The 24,478-nt window shown below is 39.8% G+C and overlaps 3 protein-coding genes and 1 long non-coding RNA gene across 5 annotated transcripts; 3 read left to right on the top strand and 1 right to left on the bottom strand.

Moving 5' to 3' along the window:
* Positions 1-391: 391 nt before the first annotated feature.
* On the bottom strand, positions 392-12,471 carry LOC110858971. Of its 2 annotated transcripts, XR_002548789.2 has the most exons (7): positions 11,969-12,471; positions 11,766-11,884; positions 11,119-11,242; positions 10,121-10,226; positions 2,520-9,303; positions 2,287-2,417; positions 392-1,428 (listed from the first exon to the last, which is right to left on the bottom strand). It is a non-coding gene; the product is annotated as an uncharacterized LOC110858971 (long non-coding RNA). The 2 variants fall into 2 exon arrangements; XR_004836894.1 differs by having other exon boundaries at positions 11,766-12,469.
* Positions 12,472-17,819: 5,348 nt separating this feature from the next.
* Positions 17,820-19,721, top strand: LOC118438546 (proline-rich protein 36-like). The gene is made up of 3 exons (XM_035858996.1): positions 17,820-18,443; positions 18,538-18,781; positions 18,877-19,721. Exons 1-3 carry the CDS (start codon positions 17,820-17,822, stop codon positions 19,719-19,721), a joined length of 1,713 nt encoding a protein of 570 aa, XP_035714889.1.
* Positions 19,722-21,306: 1,585 nt separating this feature from the next.
* On the top strand, positions 21,307-22,776 carry LOC118438545. Its single transcript, XM_035858995.1, has one exon. It carries the CDS (start codon positions 21,307-21,309, stop codon positions 22,774-22,776), a length of 1,470 nt encoding a protein of 489 aa, XP_035714888.1.
* Positions 22,777-23,710: 934 nt separating this feature from the next.
* On the top strand, positions 23,711-24,478 carry LOC118438543. Its single transcript, XM_035858994.1, has one exon. It carries the CDS (start codon positions 23,711-23,713, stop codon positions 24,476-24,478), a length of 768 nt encoding a protein of 255 aa, XP_035714887.1.

Here is a 24,478-nt window from a genome sequence, read left to right as displayed (position 1 = left end):
TGCCCCTCTTGACCCCCTACACAGCGCGAGACTAACCTCTCAAACAGTTTGTGGCCCCTTTTCCACGCCCACACACGGCGCGAGTCTAAACCCTCAGACAGTTCGTGACCCCTCATCGTCACGGCACTTGGGTTGGTTGGGTGGATCTCTGTCTGATTTTATTTTGGTCGTCTAGTGAATATGCTGGGCGTTATGGGTGCCTGCTCCGACGCACGATTGAGGAAATTCCCTGTCGCGTAGCTTTATAAATATTTAATTACGAGATTTTTTTTTTGACATGATTTATTTTGATTTGATATACATTTTTTTACATTATTTATTTGTTTACCTGTACACATTTTGTTTACATGATTCAGTTATGTATCTTGTTTAGTTATAGACTTTCTCTTTATACAATCACCATCTTTTTGTTTAGTTGTCAATATGCACAATTAATTATGGGTTTTTTTTATCTACCTTTCTTTAAAATTAATTGTACAAACGTTGGAACCTTTCCTACCCTTATGGTCCGTTAGGTCCCCTTTAGTGGTGGCGTGTAACCCGTACCACTGGATACGGGTCTCAATCCGACCCACCCGGGGAGAAATCTATCCCTTCTGCCATCTGGCAATAGCCGGAAGATCTTTCTCCCACTCGGGAAGAACGAGGCAACCTTGCTCTCGTCTCAGCTTTCTTTTCCTCCTTCTTTTTCTCTCTTAGGAAAGATTATTCAGTCTAATAACTCCTTATGAGCAACATCTTTATTTTAGGGTTCTTCTTCTTTAATTATTTTTATAGCGTGTAAAATAATTCATATTCCAGCTTTAAAATAAATATTAGTTATTTAAGAGAGCCCCCCTTTGTGTTGCCGTTATCATTTAACTGCTCTTCACCGAAAAGTCGGGATAACTTTCCTCCAGGAAGTTAGAATTAGGTCGCGAATAGGGACATAAGTACATATAAGAGGGAACATATCAATTTCACATCATCCTCTCTTCCCATTATAATTCAACAATATTCGTTACAGTACCCATGTGACACATGTTAAAGGGGACTGGGTCCAGAAATTTTTCAAAATTTGATTTTTGTGATTTTTTGAGTTACATTATTTTGAAACGGTCTATAATCATTTTTAGTTCCAGCCAAATCATTAAAAAATCAAATTATAGTAGTCAAACAACGAAATCTAAAAATTTCTATTAAGCGTCCTTCAGAATTTAAAAAAGAATGTCAAATTGAAATTGTCAATTAGAATTATTACGAACATGACTACTTATGCAAGCGATTGTGACCATAAAAATACTTCATCTAAATAAGTTTAGCTAAAATTATATTTTAAAAGTTATGTAGCTTAGCTAATTTGGGAATGTTCCTCCATTTTTTGTTGGGTGGTTCTTGAAGGGCATGTCCTGTTCTTCAGAAAAGTGTCTGGACGCCACTGGTTCAAACCTAATAAAGAAACAAAAATGTGTTTTATTGGGGTACTCACGTCGTATATTTTCCATCGCCACTAATTTGTCAAAGTTACGGAGGTTAATAAATTTATTCGTATGGTGAGGTGAATCACTGATAAATATGATTTCGCAAATTTAGCAAAGTTGGTTATTATGAAAACTGTCTTGAAAATCATTTTCGAAAAAATATTTATACACAACTACACATTTCGAAAATGCATTTTGACTAAACGTTTCCATGAATTTCTGTCATCTAGCTTGGTGGTGATACCTTTGATATATAATTTGAAAGAACAAAAAAACATGCCCTAAGGCTGGGTAAAATTGTGAAATAAAAAAGGAGTAGTTTTCAAAATTTACAAAATTTGGCACAATTTTCACAATTTGCGAGATATGCTACCTCTCAATACATATATACACTAAACCAAATTTTTTCACCGGTCAGTGATCATATGTACGTGACTCTACCGGAATGCTAATCATACACCACAGCTCGGTGACAGCTTTATTATCACATGGAAGTAAGTACACCACCACCAACACAGCAAAAACCTTGCTCACGAGAACCGCTTATCACCGGATTTCTTAGACTGTACATAAATACAATTAATGTCTACACTTTTGTTTGAAAATTTATGTATGTACTTTGGTCATGATGTTTTTGTAATCATTCGCTCGCGAAAGAATGAAAGTGTTGAATGGCCAAGTTAAAATTTAGGTTGGATTTTGATGTCAAAAGTCAAAACATGTAAAGCAAAATACATACATAAATCTGCAATTCATTCCTATTATGGAATCGAATAAAATGCTAATTCATGTACACATTATACATCTCCCCCAAATTTTTAGGTACCGTCAGCTTATAATTTTAGTCCGGCATGTCTAAATTCCATATTCAGTTGGAATTGACGGGTTTAATATTTTCGGATGTGTTTAGGGAGCTACATATTTCCACTTGTGAATTGGTCCAAAGATGAGAAATGTCTAAATTAATTAATCACAATGAGGAAAAACTTATATTTAATTATTTTAATTAAACAAAATTTCGATAACGATGTAGGCAACTTGTGGTTTAGGAAATCTTACCCGAATTGAACCTCATTTTGTCCCTATGAAAATATTAAAACTGCAATTTATCACATTATACTTAATAAATTTACATTTTAAAGTGTCTAAAATATTGTACTCGTACATATTTAAATAGAAACTCAGTCTATCAAGCTTATTTATTTAGTAACCAGATGTATGAGGAAAACACACCTAGAAATTGGTTAGACTCTACCACAGGCTTTATTCTATGTGCTAAATGCAATGCAATATGACAGGTTTAATATTCAAGTAAAGGCTTAGGACGGTGCGGAAAGGATGTGATTAATTCTTAATTCACGCTATAAACATTCAATCCTGCATTTTCATGTCCTGGTGTTTCGACCCCTTGCTTTCTGCACGGTCCAACACTGTCAATGACTTGCATGTCTGTATTTCCAGATATGAAAGGGACCATCCATATATATCGTCATCAAAAACTCTCGATTTTACGATCCACCCCCTCATCCAACGTTAACATTAAGGAGTAGGAACTTTTCCCATGGAAAAGATAAGAATACCGTTTGCACCCACCCACTAAAATGATGACGTAGTATATTTACGTTCCCATTAAACGACAAAAGAAAAGAAATGTGGAGAGTTACGTATTCTCCTTGATCGTAAAAACTTGAGCTACGTGCTGAAAGAATGTCACTGGAAAATTTTGTAGAGAGTTTACACTGTCTTGTTATGCTTAAAGCAAATTAGGTGAGAACAATGATCTGATTTGCCCCGATCTTTTGTAGGCATCCATCATGCAGGGACCTCGGCTCGGTACTGATTAAAAAATAATGCGTGGCAAGAATATTTAAGTATGAGAAATGTGTAAGCTGCAGCTGCAAAGGAAATTATTTACGTATGTAAGCGAGATTTAGTTATGTATGTTTGTTGGAAAGATTAATCTTCGCTTAAGATGAAGGACGATGTTTTAATAATAAGGGTGGACCATTTTTTTGTCCTGACAATAAATGGGGGAACTCACGTCAATGTTTATACCATTCGTCACTGCGTAAGATTTGTAAGTTTCCAAACTTGTTATGGCTTTTAAACACATTTGAAAGGAAGTTTGACCTAGGAACTTTTAATAAACGTGTTAATGTTCTTGGTTCGGTAACAAAATTTGGTAAATATGCATTGATTTTTAGCACTTTGAGGTTAAATATCTACAATTTTCGAAACATTTTACGATAAATTGATTAGCGTCAAGACTGTGTAAATTTACAAACCTTAAGCACATCCATAGTTATGAATTTTTCCAATATGTACACTCTTAATAATCCGGTAAAGTCACGCAGGTAATGATTTCTCGGTAATAAATTTGGTAATAATATTTTACCAGGTAGTAAAAATTGGTCACCATGATGGTAAAACTTTGTTACCAAGCCACTACCACATGGTAAAACTTATCATTACCACTTTGGTAGAGTCATATAGTCGTGCTTTTCGGTAATGTTTATTACCAGATTATTTACAGTGTAATTACATTCGCACTAAATAATTTGATAACACCCACTACAAGGTCTACTTGAATGCTCTACCGCCATGGTAGTAAATTTGAGTCTTCCTCTGGAAGTTTTTTTTAATCCCTGCCTGAACTTATGGATGTATTTATTATCAGTTCGGTAATAAGTTCTCATCATGGGGTTAGATACACTATAGTAATTAAAGTTTAGGAGTAGCTTTGCTACCGGATTTTTTAGACTATATTTATTCATGCCCGGATCAAAACGTGTTAAAAATTGCTCTGTAATGATACAATTTTAGTGTTACCAAATTTGCCCAAAAATGTACACATATCTGCATATTACCATATTTATGTAAATTTATGTATAAGTTTTGCCTATTACAGAATTGTAGTTGGCAAATTCATGCACATTTTGCATATGACTTACCATACATAAATAATTCATTAATTAATTGCGTTACCATTGTCATTGTTAAACAGAGAAAGCAAATTATGACTCTTCCTTATCCAATTAATTAAATAGAGGTGAATCATTTATAGACACGCCTTGTCAAAAATTTGTATCCACAAACGCGTAGATTATTTATTAATAGGGAGATAATTATTTAATTGGATATGTATTTTATTTATTAAAACTTATCTAAATAAGTATGTACATACATACATGTCATAATTTAGATGCGTAATAACTGGGTACAAGTTTAAAAATTATCGTCCGTCGTTTAACCTAGACAATACATTTTTTAAAAGATAAATTATTATTGGATTTTAATACAATTGTATTCATTAAATTATACGAAGGACGGCACTATAAACAGATAGTTTACGTAATGTATATATAACTCTGAAACAATTTACTGCTAAACGAAGAATGTGTATAGCATTATTTTTAGAAGTTAATGACTAATATGTACATGAATACATATCTTCGTTTAGATTGTATACTTCTAAAATTTACGATTTGAATCTTTCGATACAAGAGCTTGATGCAGAGGTCAAAATGTCATGAAGTTGATTGATTGATTGATTTCATATTTAGTCATTCAGAATAATGTCATTCCCAAAATGTACGTTCTATGAAGAGCAATGAAATAAGACTGACATCGAAGAACATACATATTGCGGAGCCCAAAACAACTCAAATATGGGGAAAGTATTGGAAGCCATGTTTGGCTGGAAATCTAACCGAAATTTAAGAGTTGATTGTAACAGACGTCCAAGACCCGATTAAATGACTTATGAAAAATCAGTTACCATTGATTTTATCACTAAAAATCATTCGATCGTGAAAAACAATGTTTTATATAATGCATTATGCAGCATTATATAGTATCAATTATACAGTATTCATACAAATAATCCCTCTAATAGGTACCCACTTATCGTCAAGTAAGCGTTCATATCACTAAATTAATTCATTCCTTTATTGACCTTCGCCATCGGCCTACCAACCATACCATTTCCACAGATAAAGCCAAGCAACGGAACTTGCAGCGCTGAAGATAACCTGATCGAACTTCTATGGAACCTAGGTGAGTCTGTTCTTAATTGTCATTGTTTATGAGATAATTGCCATTGTAATCCCATTTTTGCGTCCGGTGATCAGTGGGAGGGTAGGCCGTGTACAAATATTCGTGACTTCCAAAGGGTGGCTAATTCAATTGGAGTAAGTGCAATTTCGCTCGTATTTCGCAGTTACAATTGCGAAATTTAAAAGTAACCTGCTACAAGACTTTCGAAGTTTACATTACTTCAGAGAAAGTTGTAGCGTGAAGATGAGGTTTGTGGGGAGTAGATACTCATACGTAGAGACCGGCATTTGAAATTTTATTAATTACAGAATTCTGTATTGGAAATAATGCTGCAACGACATATTGGGAATAATAATGCGCACTTATTGTTACACAGGCCCGGCTGTTCTAACACCTAGAGAAAGCAATGTTTTTTGTTTTCTTCTAGAAAAAACTCACGCTCAGACTGTGTGGAGATGCTGATTCTACCAATAGGAACCTATCTGCCTTCAAGCTGGCAGATTTTTCTGCAAATATAGAAGAAGTTTACGACGAGGTGGATCCTATTTCAATACTCCACAATTGCTGTGCTGCATCATTTATATTTAAAGTTTGAATAGCCATGTCTTTATTTTCTGCTATCACCCAAATTATCAATTATACCTAGTGCTTAGAGGGCCGCCTGCCATATCATAGGTGTTGTTGTACTTGTGTGGATTAATACGGTTTTAAGTTGACGCCCTGGAGAAATTGAAAAGGTCTACCTTCCTGGAATGTTGCCGGAAACGGTTTTCGAGCTGTTATCCAAGCTGAAGTGTCTTGATTCGGAACTCGTTACAACCGTTCTGAGAGATGGGAGCATTCGAGATTATAATAAAATTTTTTATCTATACGAATTCGCACTTGGAACTTGAAATTCGCACTTGCGTCTGCTCACTTATTATTCCCACTGCGTTTTATTGTCCCGGCGGATATTCTTGCATTAATTTGCATATTGTCAAGAGATGCTAACCTTCCTATCATAAGTAAAATCGAGGCAGTAGATAGTCTTAAACTTCAGAGTCTGAAGTTTAAGACGAATATATGAAGAAGGCAGAACGTAATGTTCTCTTTCTGCCTCAGAAAAGAGGACTCGCTGGTCGATTCCTGTATAAATGTAACGTTTAATGAAGTTCACCTACATACTTTGTAACACAAAAATTGGTATGACGAAAGCACACAGGAACTTGTGGCATTAGTCAAAATCACTCAAAATTTGGAGTCGGCAAATTGAACCCCCTCGAGAAGTTCATTTCATTGGTACCCACGGCTAATCACCCACTCCTCCTATCGCTGTCATTTGCCTTACCACCATTACCTCTGAACACTATCATATCCAATAATTCTGAAATTCTGCTAAGAAAACCTTCTTGGAAATTCTCAACTTGCTTCAATAAACTACCTCAGCCACCTCTTGGTATCGGTTTTGGGATTTTAACCAGACTAGCTTCATCGTATACTTATGGTCAAGATTGTTCAGAAACCTTGATTACCCATACCGCAGTTCTACGATAACTGTAAAGACTCTGGACGAAGATATGTATCGATAAGCAAATCCATTTTTCCGAGAAATATAAATTTAACAGAAAAGGTATTTGGAATGCGCTCGATTCTGTAGGAAACCACCCAAGGACCAGTGATCCTCAAAGCTGGAAGCACTAAATTGACACATCCTCCGAGCAATTGGCCGCACAACTGCTCGCCCTGGACAACGTTATATGTCCGATGTCATTGCGGCCAGGGATGCTGAACATGCTGCTCGCTTATGCCGAATTATACTTCGACAAGTTAGAGAATACCGTGGTGATGTCCTCCTCGTATCCCTCCACGGTGACCACGTTCATGTCGTCCACACCTGTAACTACAGCAACGGGTCCTGCCGCTGCAAATTCTACCAGGGGACGGAAGCGGCTGAATGCCTTCGAAGAAGCCCTCAAGTGCGCCCTGCAGTCAGCCGATTTTCAAGCCGAGACTGGTACAATGTCCTGCTCTATTTCAGCACAGGTGGGCGAGTCCTCACATTCGCAAAAGGTAGGTTGGCATTGGGTATTGTATGTTGGACAACTATAAGTAATGCCAATCTCATAGTGGGAGGAGCCGTACGAATACTTCAAGATGGACCTCAAATTGTACAAGCGGGACGACCTTTCGGGGAAGGCACCATCGGACCACTGGAAGCATGCGATCCGGCGAATCGAGTGGACCTTCCCACAGGGGGGGGAGGTACATCAGCTACTGGATCGGGTCGGAGAGCTCGCCGTGCAGTCCGGAATTCAAAACGAAGGGAAGATGAACTCCATCAAAAGATGGAAGTCCTCATGAGAAGTAGGCCAACGTGCCCTATGATAAATATTGTACGAACCAGAGGATGGTTGGAGGACCCGGTACTTATGTTAATGAGAGATGATGATAAAATGGTTAAGTCGTTAATAGATGCGTGACAATCGTTAGTTTGTAGTTGGTCAATTTTTGATTTTAATTTTTTTTATTCTCAAAGTATCTGTAAGCCCCAGTTTCATTGCGGTCACATGGATTTCCAGGACTGTTATTATGAACGTGAAGAGAGCAAAGACATATTATTAAATTTACTCCGTTATCAGTTTGATGATGATTACGAACTTTGTATAGATTTTGTGAGGAATTTATTTAATGTCTGTGAAAGAAAAATTCCGAAGTTGAACACGTTCTTAATTTATAGTCCGCCTTCAGCGGGAAAAAATTTTTTCATAGATGCCGTGATGGATTATTACTGGAACAGAGGACAACTTGGGAATCCCAATAGATTTAATCAGTTTGCATTTATGGAAGCAACAAATAAGCGAATAATATTATGGAATGAGCCTAATTATGAAAGTTCGAGCACTGATCAGTTGAAGATGATTTTGGGAGGTGACGCTAATACGGTTAGAGTAAAGAATAAGATGGATAGTGCTGTGTATAGAACAAATGTGTCAATCACGTCCATGCTACACATTTCGAAAGTGTGTAACCGTCGCTTCATGTATGTATAGATCAAATAAGTCCATGACTTTTATCACATAATTGTCTGCATTTCTGGTGAGCCAAAAGTTTCTATTAATTGTACGTAAATTTTTACCATAATTTTACGCATTGTACTACGTTTTTGGTATCGTAGTCTCTATCTGGTTGGTTAAGACTTTGTATGAAAATATGATTCAAATTTATATACACAAATGTATGTACAGAAGAGAAGAAATCAATGAATCAATCAAAATGTGACATATTATTTTCCCATAATCGAAGACATATTTCTGCATAACTGACACCTTTGCAGCACGAGTTTGACCAATGCTTTCTGGCATCAGGCACAATACGTGTTAAAGAACTAGTCATCTTTAAGATGAAATCGATTGGAATACAGTGAAAATTTGGAAATCTGATTAATAAATCTGCATAATCAGACCACAAATTTCCCTGTGCGAATAATACCTTACTTGGTTCCCTGATGCAATCAATAAAAATGAAAGAATAATTAGTACTTTATAAAGCCATACTTTCATTTCTGACTTGCCGATCGATGTAAATGCATTACTAGGATGGAGAATATGCAAAATAATGCGCTCTTAAAAATATGTACGCACTACATTTAAATTTAACTATAAATAATATTTTCAAAATTATCTTAACTATGTACATAATTGCAGAACGTTCCTCCATATTTCGCTGGGTTGCGGTTGTGATGGCAGGCAGAATTATATGTTGGTGGGTCTATTGGTTTAAAAGTAGTCGGATCGCCAATTATTGAGACCTAAATAATAAAAAAATCAAAACATTTTTATTGGCGTGGTCACAAGAGCTTGTTATTTCGCGTTGCAAATAATTTAGTAAATTTTGCGATGGACTCAATATTTATGTTCTGAGGTGATTTGTAAATATGATTTCCAAAATTTAGCAAAACACCTATTACAACAAAATTAGTCATATATATGTATGCATGCACATTCATGCTTCGCTATTGTCCCCACAGAGTTCTGCAGTGTATGGATCATGATGAATTTTCGAAATAACTTTGCCAAGTAAAAACCTGGTGGGTAAATGTGCGATAAGACCCATCAGGAAAATATTTCGCGAAACTCTGCAAAACAGTTATGTGGTTGCGCTCTTTTTGTGAAAGATTGACGTGAGTACGCCTATCTTCTTTGGGATTCAGTTTGCGAACCGCATGTGAGGCGATTTTGAAAATATCTATGATTTCCGATTAATAAATATGTACCTACTTTAGTATAAAAAAAATGCAGAATATATTTCGGCTTTGTTTTCATTGATGATTTTTGTGAGGCAATTTTTCTGCTTCTGTTTTTAGAATTTAACAAATAATCGATTCGGGTTATAAAGAAAAAAATTGAATGTTTTAGTGCTTGCAGCATCTCGATACATTTTTTCTATCATCGAGAAGTCCGATGCCCAGTTTTTGGTTTTTGCAACTTTCTGACCCTTTCAAAAAAATTAGCTCCACAAACTATGCAAATTTTAGCCAAATCCAATTTCTACTATTTCCGTGGAATTCTCCGATGTTAATGATTGTTCCTCACATTTGCACAAGTTAAACATAATTACATTGGTACCTTGATTATGATGATCCGAACGTTTCATTATAATCCTTCGCTCACGAAATTATCTAAGATCTTGATTGTCCTGGTAGTGATTTGGATGATATTTTGAAATCAAAACCTAAAAATTAAAACATGCTCAAATAAATATACTATCTTTTGTGTACAGGGTGGTTAAAATGTCACGCTACCATGGAAAATTGTGCAATAGAAAAGTCCCCTAAATCTCCATTAGCTACACGGATTTCTTATTATGTATCTAAACTGATTGCAAAGTTTCTAAAATGTTGAATTTCAGAGACAAAAATATATTTTAAAATTTCCGATTTTAAAATTTCCGAAAGCCATTTAACATATTTTCGAAGCTCAAAAAATTTAAAGTGATTTGCAGACATGATTTCTGAAATTTCGAAAGGCGACTCATATTGGTACAAGCAACGGTCCCTAAAAGATGGGAATCTTAGTGAGGCTTGGTGAAACTGCAGATATTAAATAACTTTTCCGGAAGAGCATTTGCCTAACAAACATTTCCTCTTTTTGGGACTTTGTTTATTTAGTACTTGTAATTATGTAATAGTTTTTTGGATGTTTTGTTGTCAATGGTGTTTCTATTTTATTCATCCAGTTTTTTGCACCTCTCATAGGAAAAATTTCGTCAGTAATGAACCGATTTTGAGCGTCCTACCCTTTAAATTTGCACAAAAATTTACTCTAAAATTTGTGCAATTGCTTTCTTGCTGACATAAATATAAATGTGTTTCTAACGGTACATTTTGGATAATAACTCGGGTAAAAATCAAAAATTCGCTAAATCGAATCGATAAACTTTTTTTAACTGGCTCAAAATGATCTGTGCAAAATTTTATCCAAATCGGTTGAGAAATGGCTGAGATATCGTAAAATTTCACTTTTTTTAACGATAGTAACTGCATACTTAGTAATTTTTGTTGTTATTTATTTGCCTCACTAAGAAAAATATGTTAGTAAATATGAAAAAATAGGAGGAGACTCACTTCGTAGTGCAGTTTCCAAATTGTAAGCCAGATTCTGTTTGGGGAGGGGGATAAATTTACCCGTCTCGAACCCTAAAGGCGGCCGAAGGGAAGAATTTGGCGAAGATTTGACTGTCATATTTACCTGTTATACAAAAAAGATGCCATTTAGACACAAACTCGTTCATAAAATATGTTTGGACAGTGTTTCCCAGGGATTCTACAATCTGCAAAGTTAAGGATGTATTTGCGAAAAGATTTTGCGCAATAAAAATCCTGCAAGGTTGGTGGGTAAATCTGGGATAATGTGGATTCGCGAATTTTTCTCATTGGGAAATTTCCCCTTGTAGCAGGACGTTTATGGTGTGAAAATTAAAAGAAGAGTACCATTTTGAAAACTTGTGAACCATGATCCCTCCTCAGTGACCTCTCTCGAGCGCAGATGAACGTCAAATTACGATCCATTTCTCACTTTACAGGTGAGGCTCAATTATCCGTGAATTTTACATCACTCCATCGCCCTCCCAGGTCACTGAGGAGGGATCATTGTTCACACGTGTTCAAAAATTGTACTCTTCTTCTAATGTTTGCACCATAAATCGCCCTGTGTTTAGATATATTACAAAATAAAATACTGGTCGGTTTGTACCCCAAAATTTTTTACGTACCTTTACAATAAACTGTCCAATTTTATGCACATTTTTATACTTTGAGTGAATGGGATTTTCCGATTTTATATACGTAATATGTCCGAAGCAATTTCCCGAGATGATAACTTTCTAAATTTCTTAGGACACAAATTGCGACGAGGACAAACTTTTTGTAATGTAATTATTTCACTTTTACGAAACTTTGATAACGTTCCACTTACATAATTTATGCGTTAAGCAGATAACTCCAGTCTCATCCAGGCCAGAGCAGAATTGATCACATTTTATGCGTAATTATATGTATGTCCTGGTAAGTAGAAAGTTACCTTCTTTGCCGACCATATGTTGGTGTGAGCAGACTGCACAACGAAATTGGCGACATGCATACACTCTTCCACAGAATTTTCGCATTCTGTGCTAAATCTTTTGTACGAACAGGTTTGCAATTGAAGGTGGTCCAGGTGTGTGCGAAGAGGATGGGATAAATCGTGGAGTAATTGAGCATGGGATGTATACATATGCAGGCAAACTTGAAGACATGTTTGATTCAAACTGGTGCCACAATCAGTGAAGTGTATAAGCGACGCAAGAAAGGGGAGAGATTTAATCGCCTTTGGGGTATAAACTTGCAGGTCGTGCAGAAAGCATTTCATTGAAAATATTTCGAGGTTGATTTACGCTCCTTTATGCACGTGACTTTGCAATCCGATTGAAAAAATTGAGTCGAAATATGAAATAATATGTGAAAGAACTGTGACGAATTTTATACTGGACGAGATGCGATTTGTGTGAAGGTGAACGATTTTTATCGTCATAAACATATGCATACGTCGGATATGAATGAAAAATGACTTTTTCCGTTTATTGACCTACAGTCGCCAAACTTTCTGAGAATGTTTATGGTCACTAGTAGGTCACGTAGGTCAAAGCATATTTTCTCATATTGATCATATTTTCGGGTTTTAGGACATATTCATATTCTCGATCATATTTCGGGGTTTTTTCGTTCATTTTATCATTTTTGGCCAAATTCTAAGATTTGGCAGCCAAATCCACAGAATATGACAAAAAATTCAGTTTTCTCACAATGATTCATTGTGAGAAGCTTTCAGAAATTTACGTTAAATTTCGCCTAAGGTGATGTAATTCATTGGAATGGATTAAATCACCCAAGAACTTGTTTAATTGATAAAGATTGAGCAATACAAGAAAATATATCAAACAATTAAGCCAAAAATTTGAAAAGTAAAGTCATTTTTATGGTCATATTTTGAGGATTTTTACGGTCATTTTTCATTCATATTTTGAGGTTTTATCATTCATTCATATTCGACGTCTGAACATATGTAAACGACACGTAACAAAGTGTGCCTTGGGAATGCGCTATGTGCAAAATTTTTGCGCTGCATGTCCATGAAAATCAATCAATTTTGCGCATCTTTCTTGCATAACGATTGAATTATTTATTTGTACATAATTTAAAACATGCCGGTAACTACCTGTAGCGTGTGTAAGTATGTACATACATATGTTAATTACACGATTATTGTCCTCGATAAATGGATTATGACGCTTGGTTACAATGTATGAATTTTTGTAATGGAAAGATGATCACATTTAAAATAATTGAGTTGATAAAGGCGAATTATTTATTGACATATCGGGTCAAACATTCGCGCAGTTAGGTTAATTATTAATAATTACTTAAATGAATATGTGCAAAAAGTTTGTAATATAAATATGTACATATGTACATACACATAAATATGTCAAATGTATGCAATATGTATGCAAGAAGGAGAAGAGCGATGGAATCCAATGGGATTTGCAAATTTCATACTAATTATATTTGTGATCGTTTGACACTAATTTCGTCCAAATCTGTGAGCATACGTTGGGAGACTTACATTGTTAGATATGCAAGTTTATCGAATTCAAAAAACTAAAAAGTTTCTGATAATAGGATGATATTTCAATAATAAAAAATAGCCCAACTTTCTAAAATAACTGCAAGATTTTTTTTGTACGGGTAACAAACTCGAAAAGATTCATGTTTATTCCGGATTTGAAGAAGGAGAAAGCAGTTTCGATAATGAGGACAATGGCTCCTCGAATAAATTTAATCAAAATAAACTTCCATGACCCAATTAAATAGTTTATGAAAAATCAGTTGCCATTTGATTTTATCACTAAATATCATTCAATCATGAAATATCATATTTTATATCCGCTTTAATATCATATCTTTACGAAGAATTCAAACAAATAATCTCCCCGATAAGTACCCTCTGCTCGGCACAAGAAGACGTTCATCCCACCATTTAATTCATTCCTTTAGCATTCACAATCGCGTTACCAACAATGTCATTTCCTCATATCAAACCAAGTGAAGGGACGTGTAGCACTGAAGAATATATCATCCAATTTCTATATAACCTGAGTAAGACGCATGGGGCTATTCTTAGTTGTTATTATTTATGAGATAATTGCCATTGCAATTAAATTTTGCGTAGTGTGATTAACGGGAGGGTAAGCCATGTAAAAAAGGTGTGACTTCCAAAGGGTGGCAAATTCAAAATGAAATTTCGCCAGTGTTTCGCAGTTACCATTGCGAACTTGTTTAAAGGCAGAATGCTACAAAACTCTCGAAGATTACATTACTTCATAGAAAGTTGTAGCGTTAAGACGAATTTTATGGGGAGTAGATAGATGTACGTAGAAACTGGCATTTTAGATTTTACCAGAATTCTGTATTGGAAAAAGTTTTGAAATGAAATGTTGGAAATAATAATGCACACTTATTGTTATACAGGTTCGGCGGTTCTACAACCCAGAGAAAGCAATTTTTTTTGTTTTCTTCAAGAAAATACTTACTCCCGGACTGTGTGGAGATGCAGATTCTACAAACATGCATCTATCTGTGTTCGAGCTGGGAGAGTTTTGCGCAAATATGGAGGCCGTTTGAGACGAGGTTGATCAGACTGGATGGGACGACTTATTACAGACTCAAAACCTGTCCCTCAGGCAAACTTGAGGATAAGGTTGAAAATTGAATTGCAATTTGGAATTCATTTATAATGTACAAATTGAAGGAATTACAAAAATGTTAAGGTTGCACTTATATACATATTAAATGTTATATGGTGATCCATTTAACTATACCATCGCAATGGAATGTCTGGGAATATATGAGTTCGGTCGTTTCGAGACGCTGACAATGTCATACATATCAGGATATTGGATGAAGATACGAAGTTCCCTCCGGAATGAACTGGTCTGAGCCCAAGTTCCCCCACGCTCGTCCAACCAGTATACACGATTGAGGGCAACGATGTACCATAACCAATAGTAGCACCCCCCGCAATAAATATTCATTCACCTCCAGTATACGACATTTGTGACTGTTCGGCGTCTTCTTCTCGTACCTTCCTTAGTGACAGTGACTCTACAGACTATTCCTCACAAACTCATCCAGCGTCTCCTTCCCCAACAGATGAGGAGATTTCCTTCCTTGGAGTTTTTCGTCGTGCCCCCACCCCAACCTTGGACATTACGACCCCCACCTCCTTCTCCCACACGGAATTTGAAGTTTGGTGACATTTCCTCGTCCTCTATGAGTGAATCGTTCTGTGCAAACTCGTCCAGTGATTCGTTCTATGCAAACTCGTCCGACGAAATCTCCTTCCTCGGCTACTTCGAACGAAGCACCACCCCAACCGGTGGTACGAGTTCGGATAATACCTGCCCAGTACTGTGCCTCCTGCCCGGTAACAGTGTTTATCGAAGTGCTCCAGTACCACACCCATCCTCACGGAGACAGATTCCAAAGCTCGGTAATAAAATTCCATTATTCCATACCTCCATCAGGCCCAAAAACGGGTGCAATTACCCACTTCCCTAAACTTTAATCCGATGTCTCACCATCGTCTTTACCGTCCACCGTTACGAACCGTTTCCCTTGCATTAAATCCCACTCATTTCTACCCGATGTCTCCCTGGTCATTCCCACCTTATGGGAAAATGTCTCATACGACCAGGTCACAAAGATCATCCTGGTCAAACTTCCCTTCTTCGAAAAACCTCATATGAAAACATTTCCTACATTTTCAAGCTCGAATGGGCCGATGAAAAAATCCAACACCCCGCTCTAATCACTGACCTCCCTGATCTTCCAGCCCCTTACCATTTTTTCAACCATCTTCAAAATGAACCAAATGTCTATCAAGACTTCCTCGCCTTCTTATGGCAAGTCGCCATTTCTTTTACTGTACTCTACCTATGGGCCCGTCACACCCCCTCCGTCCTACCCTGGGTAGCCACCAACGCGAGCTATACCCCTGTGGTGAAGGCAACCTCGCTGCTGAAATCGGCCATCCCCTTGGCCCCGCCAAGCGACTGTGGCACAGAACGGAAAATCGCCCATCGCATCTTGATCGCCTTGATAACCACCTCCGTCCTCATCACCTTGGTTTTCGTGCTGTGCATGTTTGGTTGTTTTTATATATGCAAAAAACAAAAACTTCGCCAGGATTCTACCCGCATGGACAAGGACCGCCAACTTCGCTCGGTCGAACGACACAGACGTCGCGAACGGGAGATCTAGATGCAACCTCTCCAGGAGCGGAACTCCGCCGCCAACTTTCCTCCTCCTCCTCCCCCACTTCCTGGTGCACAGGCTTATTATCCACTTCCCCCACCACCTCCTATTACCCCCCGTTAACTTTCCGCGCCACTCCCCCCACTCGGTTCACAACCCCAATCACCCGGATCACCGTTCTGAACACCAATCTCATCCTCGATTTCTGAAATACATATTCCCAACTACATATACGACCATCTTTTCGAGCACAGGGCCCGCACCTAAACGATCGACCACTCATCATTTTTCTTTATTACTACTAACCCCCAAAAATATTACATAAACCATAAAATGCATAAAAACATTTTTTTTTCATTAAAATAGTTAGTCGATATTACACCTTATACATTTTAATTTTAAATTCCGTAGATATACCCCATGGTGGATCCATGTTTACCATACGCTAGGGTATCACACAGGATGCATCTTATGTAAATACAGATACTTTTAACTCATCTCATATTCCCCCAACCAAAAATTGCTCTTGCATCAGAGACTCGCCTCCACTGCACGACAATTTTTGGGGAATCGTACCAGTAAGATTACATTATAGCGTATAGATTACGTACCTGATGGTCCTCTCGACATTAGTTATATAGGAGAACCAAAGACGGGTAAATCGAAGAAAAACAAACACAGGAGAATTTATTCTCCTGTGCCTTTTCTTCACATGTATATAAAATATGTTAGCCATATAGCATAGCCATAGATTTAACAATCCACCACAGAATTCTTTCTGCAGTGTATTATTTTGCACATACATCAACAATTTTTTTTAGATATCTCACATAGCGTATCCATATTCTTTAAGACAACTCATCACGCCCTCCGCTGTGATAGCTACTTTGTACTTTCTGGACATTTCATGAACCGCGTACACGGCCCAGAAATACGCTTGGTACAATGTTATATATATATCGATAGCAATAATACTAACCCCCGACACATTTTTCGCCTACAACGACTCCCCCCCTCCTCATAGGGACTCTTCATCTCATAACGTAAGCGCCGTGCTCGCCACCGTACATCAATTTTCAAGTCACGAGACCTACCCATAACTACGTGCCAACCCACCATTCCCCCACTGAAACTCACAAAACCTGTTTTCAACGTGGTCAAGATTTTTTTATTATGCCTACGTGCCAACCCACCAATCCCCAATTCTCTCTCAACTGAAAATCACCTTCAAAAACCAGTTTACAACGAGGACATGTCCACTCTCCCAATCAAACTATCCTACAAGATAACGCCTCCTCCGCTTATCTGACGTCGCGCCTCAACATTCATCATCACAAACATTCGTACTTCTCTTCAACCAGTCTGCTCTCACCTTCCACAGTGCAAACACCTCTCTCCGTCTACCCAGTTCACACCCAGCTTCCACACAGTTCACCAATAACACCCACAAACATCCTGACTTCTCCCAGTGCCTCATGCCTCGATATACACACGGGGGCTACACCTACCCCGACCCCGTTCCCCGCAGTGTGTTAGGCCGTCGTATCCCTTCCCCTAATCTCCTCACCGCTCCCGCACCCTCCGGTACTTGGGTACAAGAGTGGAATTCACATCGCAACCAACTCGTTCCCGTGCTTCTTCCACCACCTTCGCCCCCACCAGTATACACTCTTGACGACGAAGAAGTGCACCACCCAGTCCCACCCCCCACAAACCACACTATCTCTCCCCCAGTTTACGACATTTCCGACAGTTCAGTGTCTTCGCATCGTGATTCCTCTCGTGATAGTGATTCTACATACTTTTCTTCGGCCCCAGCATCTCCCACTCCGTCAGAAGAGGACATCTCCTTTATTGGAGCTTTTCATCGCGCCTCACCCCCAACCGTCGACATTACCACCCCACCTTTTTCGCCCCTAGGGAACCTGACGTTCACTGACATTTCTTCGTCCTCCCTGTGCTCGTCTATTAGTGCAAATTCGTCTAGTAGTTCAAACTCGTCTAGTGGTGGCACCTCATCGGACGAAATCACCTTCCTCGGATATTTTCAACGCGACACCACCAGTGGTACTACTTCGCACCTGCTCCCAAGTGATTCAGTACATCGCGACGGGCTCCAGCAACACATTCATCATCTCGACGACGGATTACGATACCCGGTAATAACATCGTTTTACTCCCTACTTCTTGCAGGCCCCACAAACGGATGCTGCTACCCCCTCCCTTAGACTCACCTTCCCCAATGCTCTAATGCCTCAATACCGCCCTCACCGTCCGGTAGAGGAAAACTCTCGTCGCCTTTACAAGGCCTTAACCACCCGTGGACGCCCACAAGATCAGACCACCGTCGACTTCATCCACGCCAAACACAGTTCTTACAAGAATCTTATCAAGCTGATTCCGTACGACGAGCCCACAGTGGTGCGCCGTGTCCTTGGTCTTCTCCCACAGGACTTCGTGCTCCGGTTACCCGACAATCCTACACCAACCTTTGACCAACTTATTAAGGACATTACTCCACATTTGGCGCAGCGTGGTCATCATCCATCTCCTCAACCACTATGTCTTCCCCCCAACCAATAAAAGCCGTCCTCTACAAACAGGAACTTTCCCTCCTCCACAGTAAGGAAAGCGAAGCCCTCCACCAATTACTCATTTTAAACAAACCTCCCATTTTCCACACACCTCCCCTTTCGTCCCACCGGACCTTCACCAGCCTCTATAGATTCATAGACGATATAAAGTTCAAAATCCAAGAATTTGAGGCGCGGACAGTGTTCAACGCCGCCCTCGTCGCCCCCAATGAAGACTTCTTCGACACGTTCCGCCACCATCCATCCTTCTCCTCCCTGTATAAGGACATGAGAGATATTGAACTTCGCCAATGTAAACCAACTTACCCTTCGTCCCCTCCACCAAGCCCTGGGGTCGCTCCTTCATCCCCACAATACACACCCCCTCTATCCTGGACTCCGAGCCCGCCACCCAACTCCCCTAGAACGCCATCTCCCTCTCCGTTTGACCCCCGGCAATTCCGACGCCGACAACCTCCACCCTCTAACGGTGGCCCAAATTCTGACACCACCGGAAGCCCCGACCCTGCCAATCCCACATTTCCACCTACCTCATCCACCGGGGAGCCCACACCTCCGTCCAATCACCCCAACAACACAGTGCCTCCGCCCACCTCTTTTGACCTGCAATACTCTCGACGCCCATTTCACGATGTCACTCCCTTCCGGGATCCCCCGGCAGACACCCCTCATACCGCTGACCAAGCTCAAGATCCAAGAAACAACCAGGCTCAGGATCCAGGAAACACCCCACCTGCTCTTCCCAACCCCCCTCGGACTTCCGCCAACTTGGGCGAAAGTTAAAGAAGCCGCAACGTTTTGGAGTGTTCAGTGCTCATTATTAATTTGATTGATTTTTGAATTATTTGTATGATTTCATAATTAGTTGATAATTGTATTATTTCTTTTCCTCATTTACATTTCGCAAAAGAAAGGTGGGAGTGTCAAATCCATTGGTATTTTCATGAATGTATGTATTTTATGAATATTTTAAGTCCAATGGTAATGTGGGGGTGATTGAGACGCGAAGAGGGAGAGTATGAAAATGAGCGTCATTGTGTGGGTAAGTGTCTTTGTTTGAGAGAATTGAGTCGGTCGACATTGACCAGTAATATTTAATTGTTAAAGTATAATTAATTCCAAGTTGTTATCTAAATAAAGTTAATTATCAGTTTAGCTTCAGTGCAGCTAGACTGACTTTATTTTAGAGGAATTGATATACTAAAGTCATCATCTTTACAGTTCTTGCCCTTCACAGTCAAAATCGGTGATCGCTAGCTAACGGGTAGTTAGATAGGTCGTGATCCCAGTGGAAATCTCGTGCAGATCCCACATTCTGGTGACCTCGACGTGATCGGGTCGTCAAGAAGTAAAGAAGACATCGTGTGGCGGAGAGTCCCAGAGAACCGGCCATAAGCAGACAGGAGAGGATATCGTCAACCTATTTTGCCACTTTGTGGGCCCCACCCTGAGCATTCGGGGGGTTAAGAGGTGATATCTTTCTTTAGTTTATACATTGGAGGGAGCCAAGTAACCGGTAGCTGTCCGTGAGGTCGTCCCATTCAACCTGTGGAGTATTTTTATAATACAATTTTGCCACTTTGTGGGCCCCACTCTGAGCATTCAGGGGCATTTGAGGGAAGAGATTGTTCTGTGCTGTTGACAGTTTCGAATCTTTCTCTAATTGTTTTTTTTGTTTTGTTGGATTTGTAAATTTTGAGGTGCAACCACAATGGATCGTGTCAAGATGATGAGGAAGTCGGTGAGAACTGCCATCACTAAAACGGTCAACGAGGTGGAAGCCGAATTTACAAAACCTCAACTCGCAATATTGCACCTTCAAGTCATGATGCAGAACCTTGAAAGGAAGGCCACTGAAGTTGCAGAGTTAGACCAGAAAATTTTGGAATTCATGTTAGACGTTCCGTGTACACAAGAGGAGTTTGATGTGGAGAAGACGAAGAATGATGAGTATCAAGACAAGATCTCAAGAGCAAGATTCCGAGTCGACGCTGTTATCCACAAAACTGCAAGTTCTCTCAGTCCAAGCGGAAGTTATGCATCGGTGTACTCAGAAGCAACGACTCAAAAGCAGAGAAGCTTCAAGTTATCGAAAGTTGAACTCAAGAAATTCAATGGTGATCTGAAAGAGTGGCTAGGATTTTGGTCCCAATTTCAGAAAATCCACGAAGATGAGAGTCTACACGACACCGACAAGTTCCAGTATCTCCTTCAAGCGATGGTGCAGGGTTCTGAGGCAAGGGAATTGGTCAAGAGTTACCCCCAGTCAGCCGAAAATTATCCACTGGCCACAGAAGCGTTGCAGCAGAGATACGGAAGAGAAAGTTTACTTTTGCAAGTATACATTCGCGAGTTGTTAAAGCTGGTGATGTCCAATGTCACTCAGAAGGACAAGCTCCCCTTAGATCGAATGTATATTCAGATTGAGTCGCATTTAAGAGCACTGAAGACTCTAAATTTGGCGACAGCGGATCCAGCAACGTGGTTGTTCCCGTTAGTAGAATCCAGTTTACCAGTAGAGACCTTGCAAGCTTGGCAGAGAAGTCCCATGTCGAAGCATGATGGATCAGCAGACCGCCCACCAAGGACCTGTTTGGACCTGCTGATGGAGTTCATAAAGGCTGAAGTACAGGGACAACAGCAAATTGCCTTAGCTCAATACGGTTTTCAAGATTATGGCGCCAGAGACAAGAGGAGCAGAAGAAGCGAAAAGGGAGAAAGTCCAGTGACCGCAGCTGCCCTGTTTGCTGGAGACGCCAAGGTCCAGTTATGCATTTTCTGTGCGAAGTCTGGACATCAAAGTCACGTGTGTTATAAAGCGAAGAAGATGACACATGAAGAGAAAATTGCCAAGATAAAGGAAGCTCATTCTTGCTTCAAGTGCTTGAAACGAGGACACGTTTCGAAAAAGTGTCAAGTTTCTGTCAATTGTCCCATCTGCAACAAATCCCACTATCCAGTAATGTGTGAGGAGAAGAAGCTGAGTGAATCGGACGAGATGAAGGAAGTCACTGAAGGTGTGAGAACAATGGTATCCTCGCAGCCGAGAATGTTGACACTGGAATCTTCATCAAGCGATCCGAAAATAGTACTCAGAGGGACTATGCAAGTTAAAGTAACCGGAGCGAATAATCAAGAGAAGACAGTAAGAATTCTCGTGGACTCCGGAAGTGATGTCAGCTACATCAAAAGTTCACTAGCCCGTGAGCTGAAGTTGAAAGCGATCGGGAAGCGTGTATTTCAAACTGAAGTGTTCGGAGGAAATTTCGAAATCTCTCAGCGAACAGAATATGCAGTTCAACTCAAGGGGATCAACGGCGGAGAAACGAAATTCAATGCATTCTCTGAAGATAAGATTTGTGGAGTGTGTAATCCGATCCCGCATGGACCCTGGGTGACTGAATTAAGAAAATTGAATGTGTATTTGTCGGATGTTGCATCGGAACCATCTGAAATACATATATTGATCGGGTCAGACCAAATTGGAAGATTACTTACAGGAAGAATGATCAAGGTCAACCCAACTATCACTGCCACCGAGACGTCAATTGGTTGGTACTTAAATGGAGAAGTACCAGTGCAGAAACATCAGTCGATGGCAGCTAGGAGTATCGCGATGAGCACGCGAGCTCATGACATCAGTGTGCTTTGGGAGCTGGAGAGCATGGGCATCAAGGATCCAGCGCTACAGTCCAGCCGTGAAGATCATGACAACAAAGTCAAAGAAGATTTCCAAAAGAATTTGAAGAGGTCAGAGGATGGCAGGAAGCTGCCGTGGATCAACGGGACTGCTCCTCTCCCTCATAATAAAGAAGTAGCAGAGAAAAGACTGATCTAGGCTACAAAAATGATTTGTCCCAATCGTGGAGTGAAGAGGAGCACCCAGTGATCACGAAGCGAAGTGTGTTATCCTTGGCAGCTCAAGTTTTCGACCCGATTGGATTCTTGTCCCCAGCAGTCCTACAATTGAAGATGTTGCTCCAAGAAGCGTGGGCGCAAGACTTGAAGTGGGATGAAGAATGGAACGGGGTAAAAAGTAATGAAGTACTGAAGTGGTGTAATCAAATGTCATCACTTTCAGAAATTAGAATTCCGAGATGTGCAGTAAAGAATGCAGCGGAATTGCAACTCCATGTCTTCACCGATGCAAGTAAAGATGCCTACGGTGGAATAGTATTTGCCAGATGTTCTCATGGTCAAGGGGAGGTCAGTATCCAGTTGTTGTTGGCCAAATCAAGAGTAGCTCCACTGGAGAAGAATCCCGAAAAACAGAAGAATGGCAATAAAATTACCATCCCGAGATTGGAATTACTGGGATGTTTACTAGGAGCTCGACTGATAGAAACGGTCAGAAAGTCAATGGGATATGAAGACGTCCCAACCGTGTACTGGTCCGACTCAACAACAGCCCTGGCGTGGATTAGAAGAGACGAAGATTGGGGAACATTCGTGGGAAATCGTGTGCGACAAATTCTAAAATGCACAAAGAAAGAATTTTGGCGTCATGTCCCTGGGAAGATGAACCCAGCAGATCTTCCCTCCAGAGGCTGCCCACCAAACGAGTTATTGGTATCCAGATGGTGGGAGGGACCAGAGTGGCTGCGTCAGAATCCTGAAAATTGGCCCAGTGACGTCAGCGCCCCAGATGACGAAGAGATCCTTGTGGAGAGGAAGAAGACTTGGGTGAAAGTGGCAAAATTTAAAGAAAGTTCCAAGCCCAAGTTCCTTTCATATTACAAGAATGTTCGGATTGTATGCTACGCAATTCGAATATGAATGGCATGGATAAAGAGAAGTTGGGCGACCTTACAGTATCAGATCTGAGGCGGGCGGAAATAGCAATGTTGCGGGTAATCCAGTCAAGATATTACTCCTATCCGAAGAAACTTCAGTTGCGAGTGGAGAAGATGGACGATGGACTTCTTCACGTCAAGACAAAGTTGGAGTACAAGGATGACACTGAAGGATTTAGGTACCCAATCATGCTACCTCAAGACTGCCCACTTATTCATGAATTGATTCGAGAAGTGCACCGGATGCATTCTCATGGAGGAATTCAGTTTATTTTAACGAAACTGAGAGAAAAATACTGGATCCCTCAAGGAAGGAAGACCGTGACGAAGGCGCTGAGAGAATGTCTTGCCTGTAGGAAACAAGACGCCAAGCCTTTACAAGTCAACCCTGTGGCGCTGCCGAAGAGAAGAGTGACCACAGGCGAAGCTTTCAGCACAACTGGTGTGGATTTGGTTGGTCCACTATTCCTGAAGGATAGGAAGAAAGTGTGGATCGTGCTATACACTTGCGCCGTGTACAGATGCGTCGCTTTGGACCTGGTGGAATCTTTGAGCTCTGAAGCATTCATCAACTCATTGGAGAGATTTATCTGCACCTATGGGCGTCCAAACAGACTGTATTCGGACAATGGGACTAATTTTGTTGGTGCTCCTTCCCTTTTCATGAAGATTAATTGGGATAAAATAGAACGAGCAAGCCAAGTCAAACAAATTCAGTGGATTTTTAATCCTCCTACTGCAGCCTAG

The sequence above is a fragment of the Folsomia candida genome, unplaced genomic scaffold (assembly GCF_002217175.1).
Source record: "Folsomia candida strain VU population unplaced genomic scaffold, ASM221717v1 Fcan01_Sc023, whole genome shotgun sequence".
Lineage (NCBI taxonomy): Eukaryota > Metazoa > Arthropoda > Collembola > Entomobryomorpha > Isotomidae > Folsomia > Folsomia candida.
The sequence above is the reverse complement of the archived record's forward strand: the minus strand, read 5'-3'. Positions and strand labels throughout refer to the sequence as shown.

Bases quoted from the DNA above. Each gene is read 5' to 3' on its own strand.
- LOC118438546 (XM_035858996.1), top strand. From the start codon at position 17,820: ATGCCTCGATATACACACGGGGGCTACACCTACCCCGACCCCGTTCCC. The intron at 18,444-18,537 runs GTACATCGCGAC...TACTTCTTGCAG, and splicing joins ACCTGCTCCCAAGTGATTCA to GCCCCACAAACGGATGCTGC. The intron at 18,782-18,876 runs GTCTTCTCCCAC...CATTTGGCGCAG, and splicing joins AGTGGTGCGCCGTGTCCTTG to CGTGGTCATCATCCATCTCC.
- LOC118438545 (XM_035858995.1), top strand. From the start codon at position 21,307: ATGTCCAATGTCACTCAGAAGGACAAGCTCCCCTTAGATCGAATGTAT.
- LOC118438543 (XM_035858994.1), top strand. From the start codon at position 23,711: ATGAATGGCATGGATAAAGAGAAGTTGGGCGACCTTACAGTATCAGAT.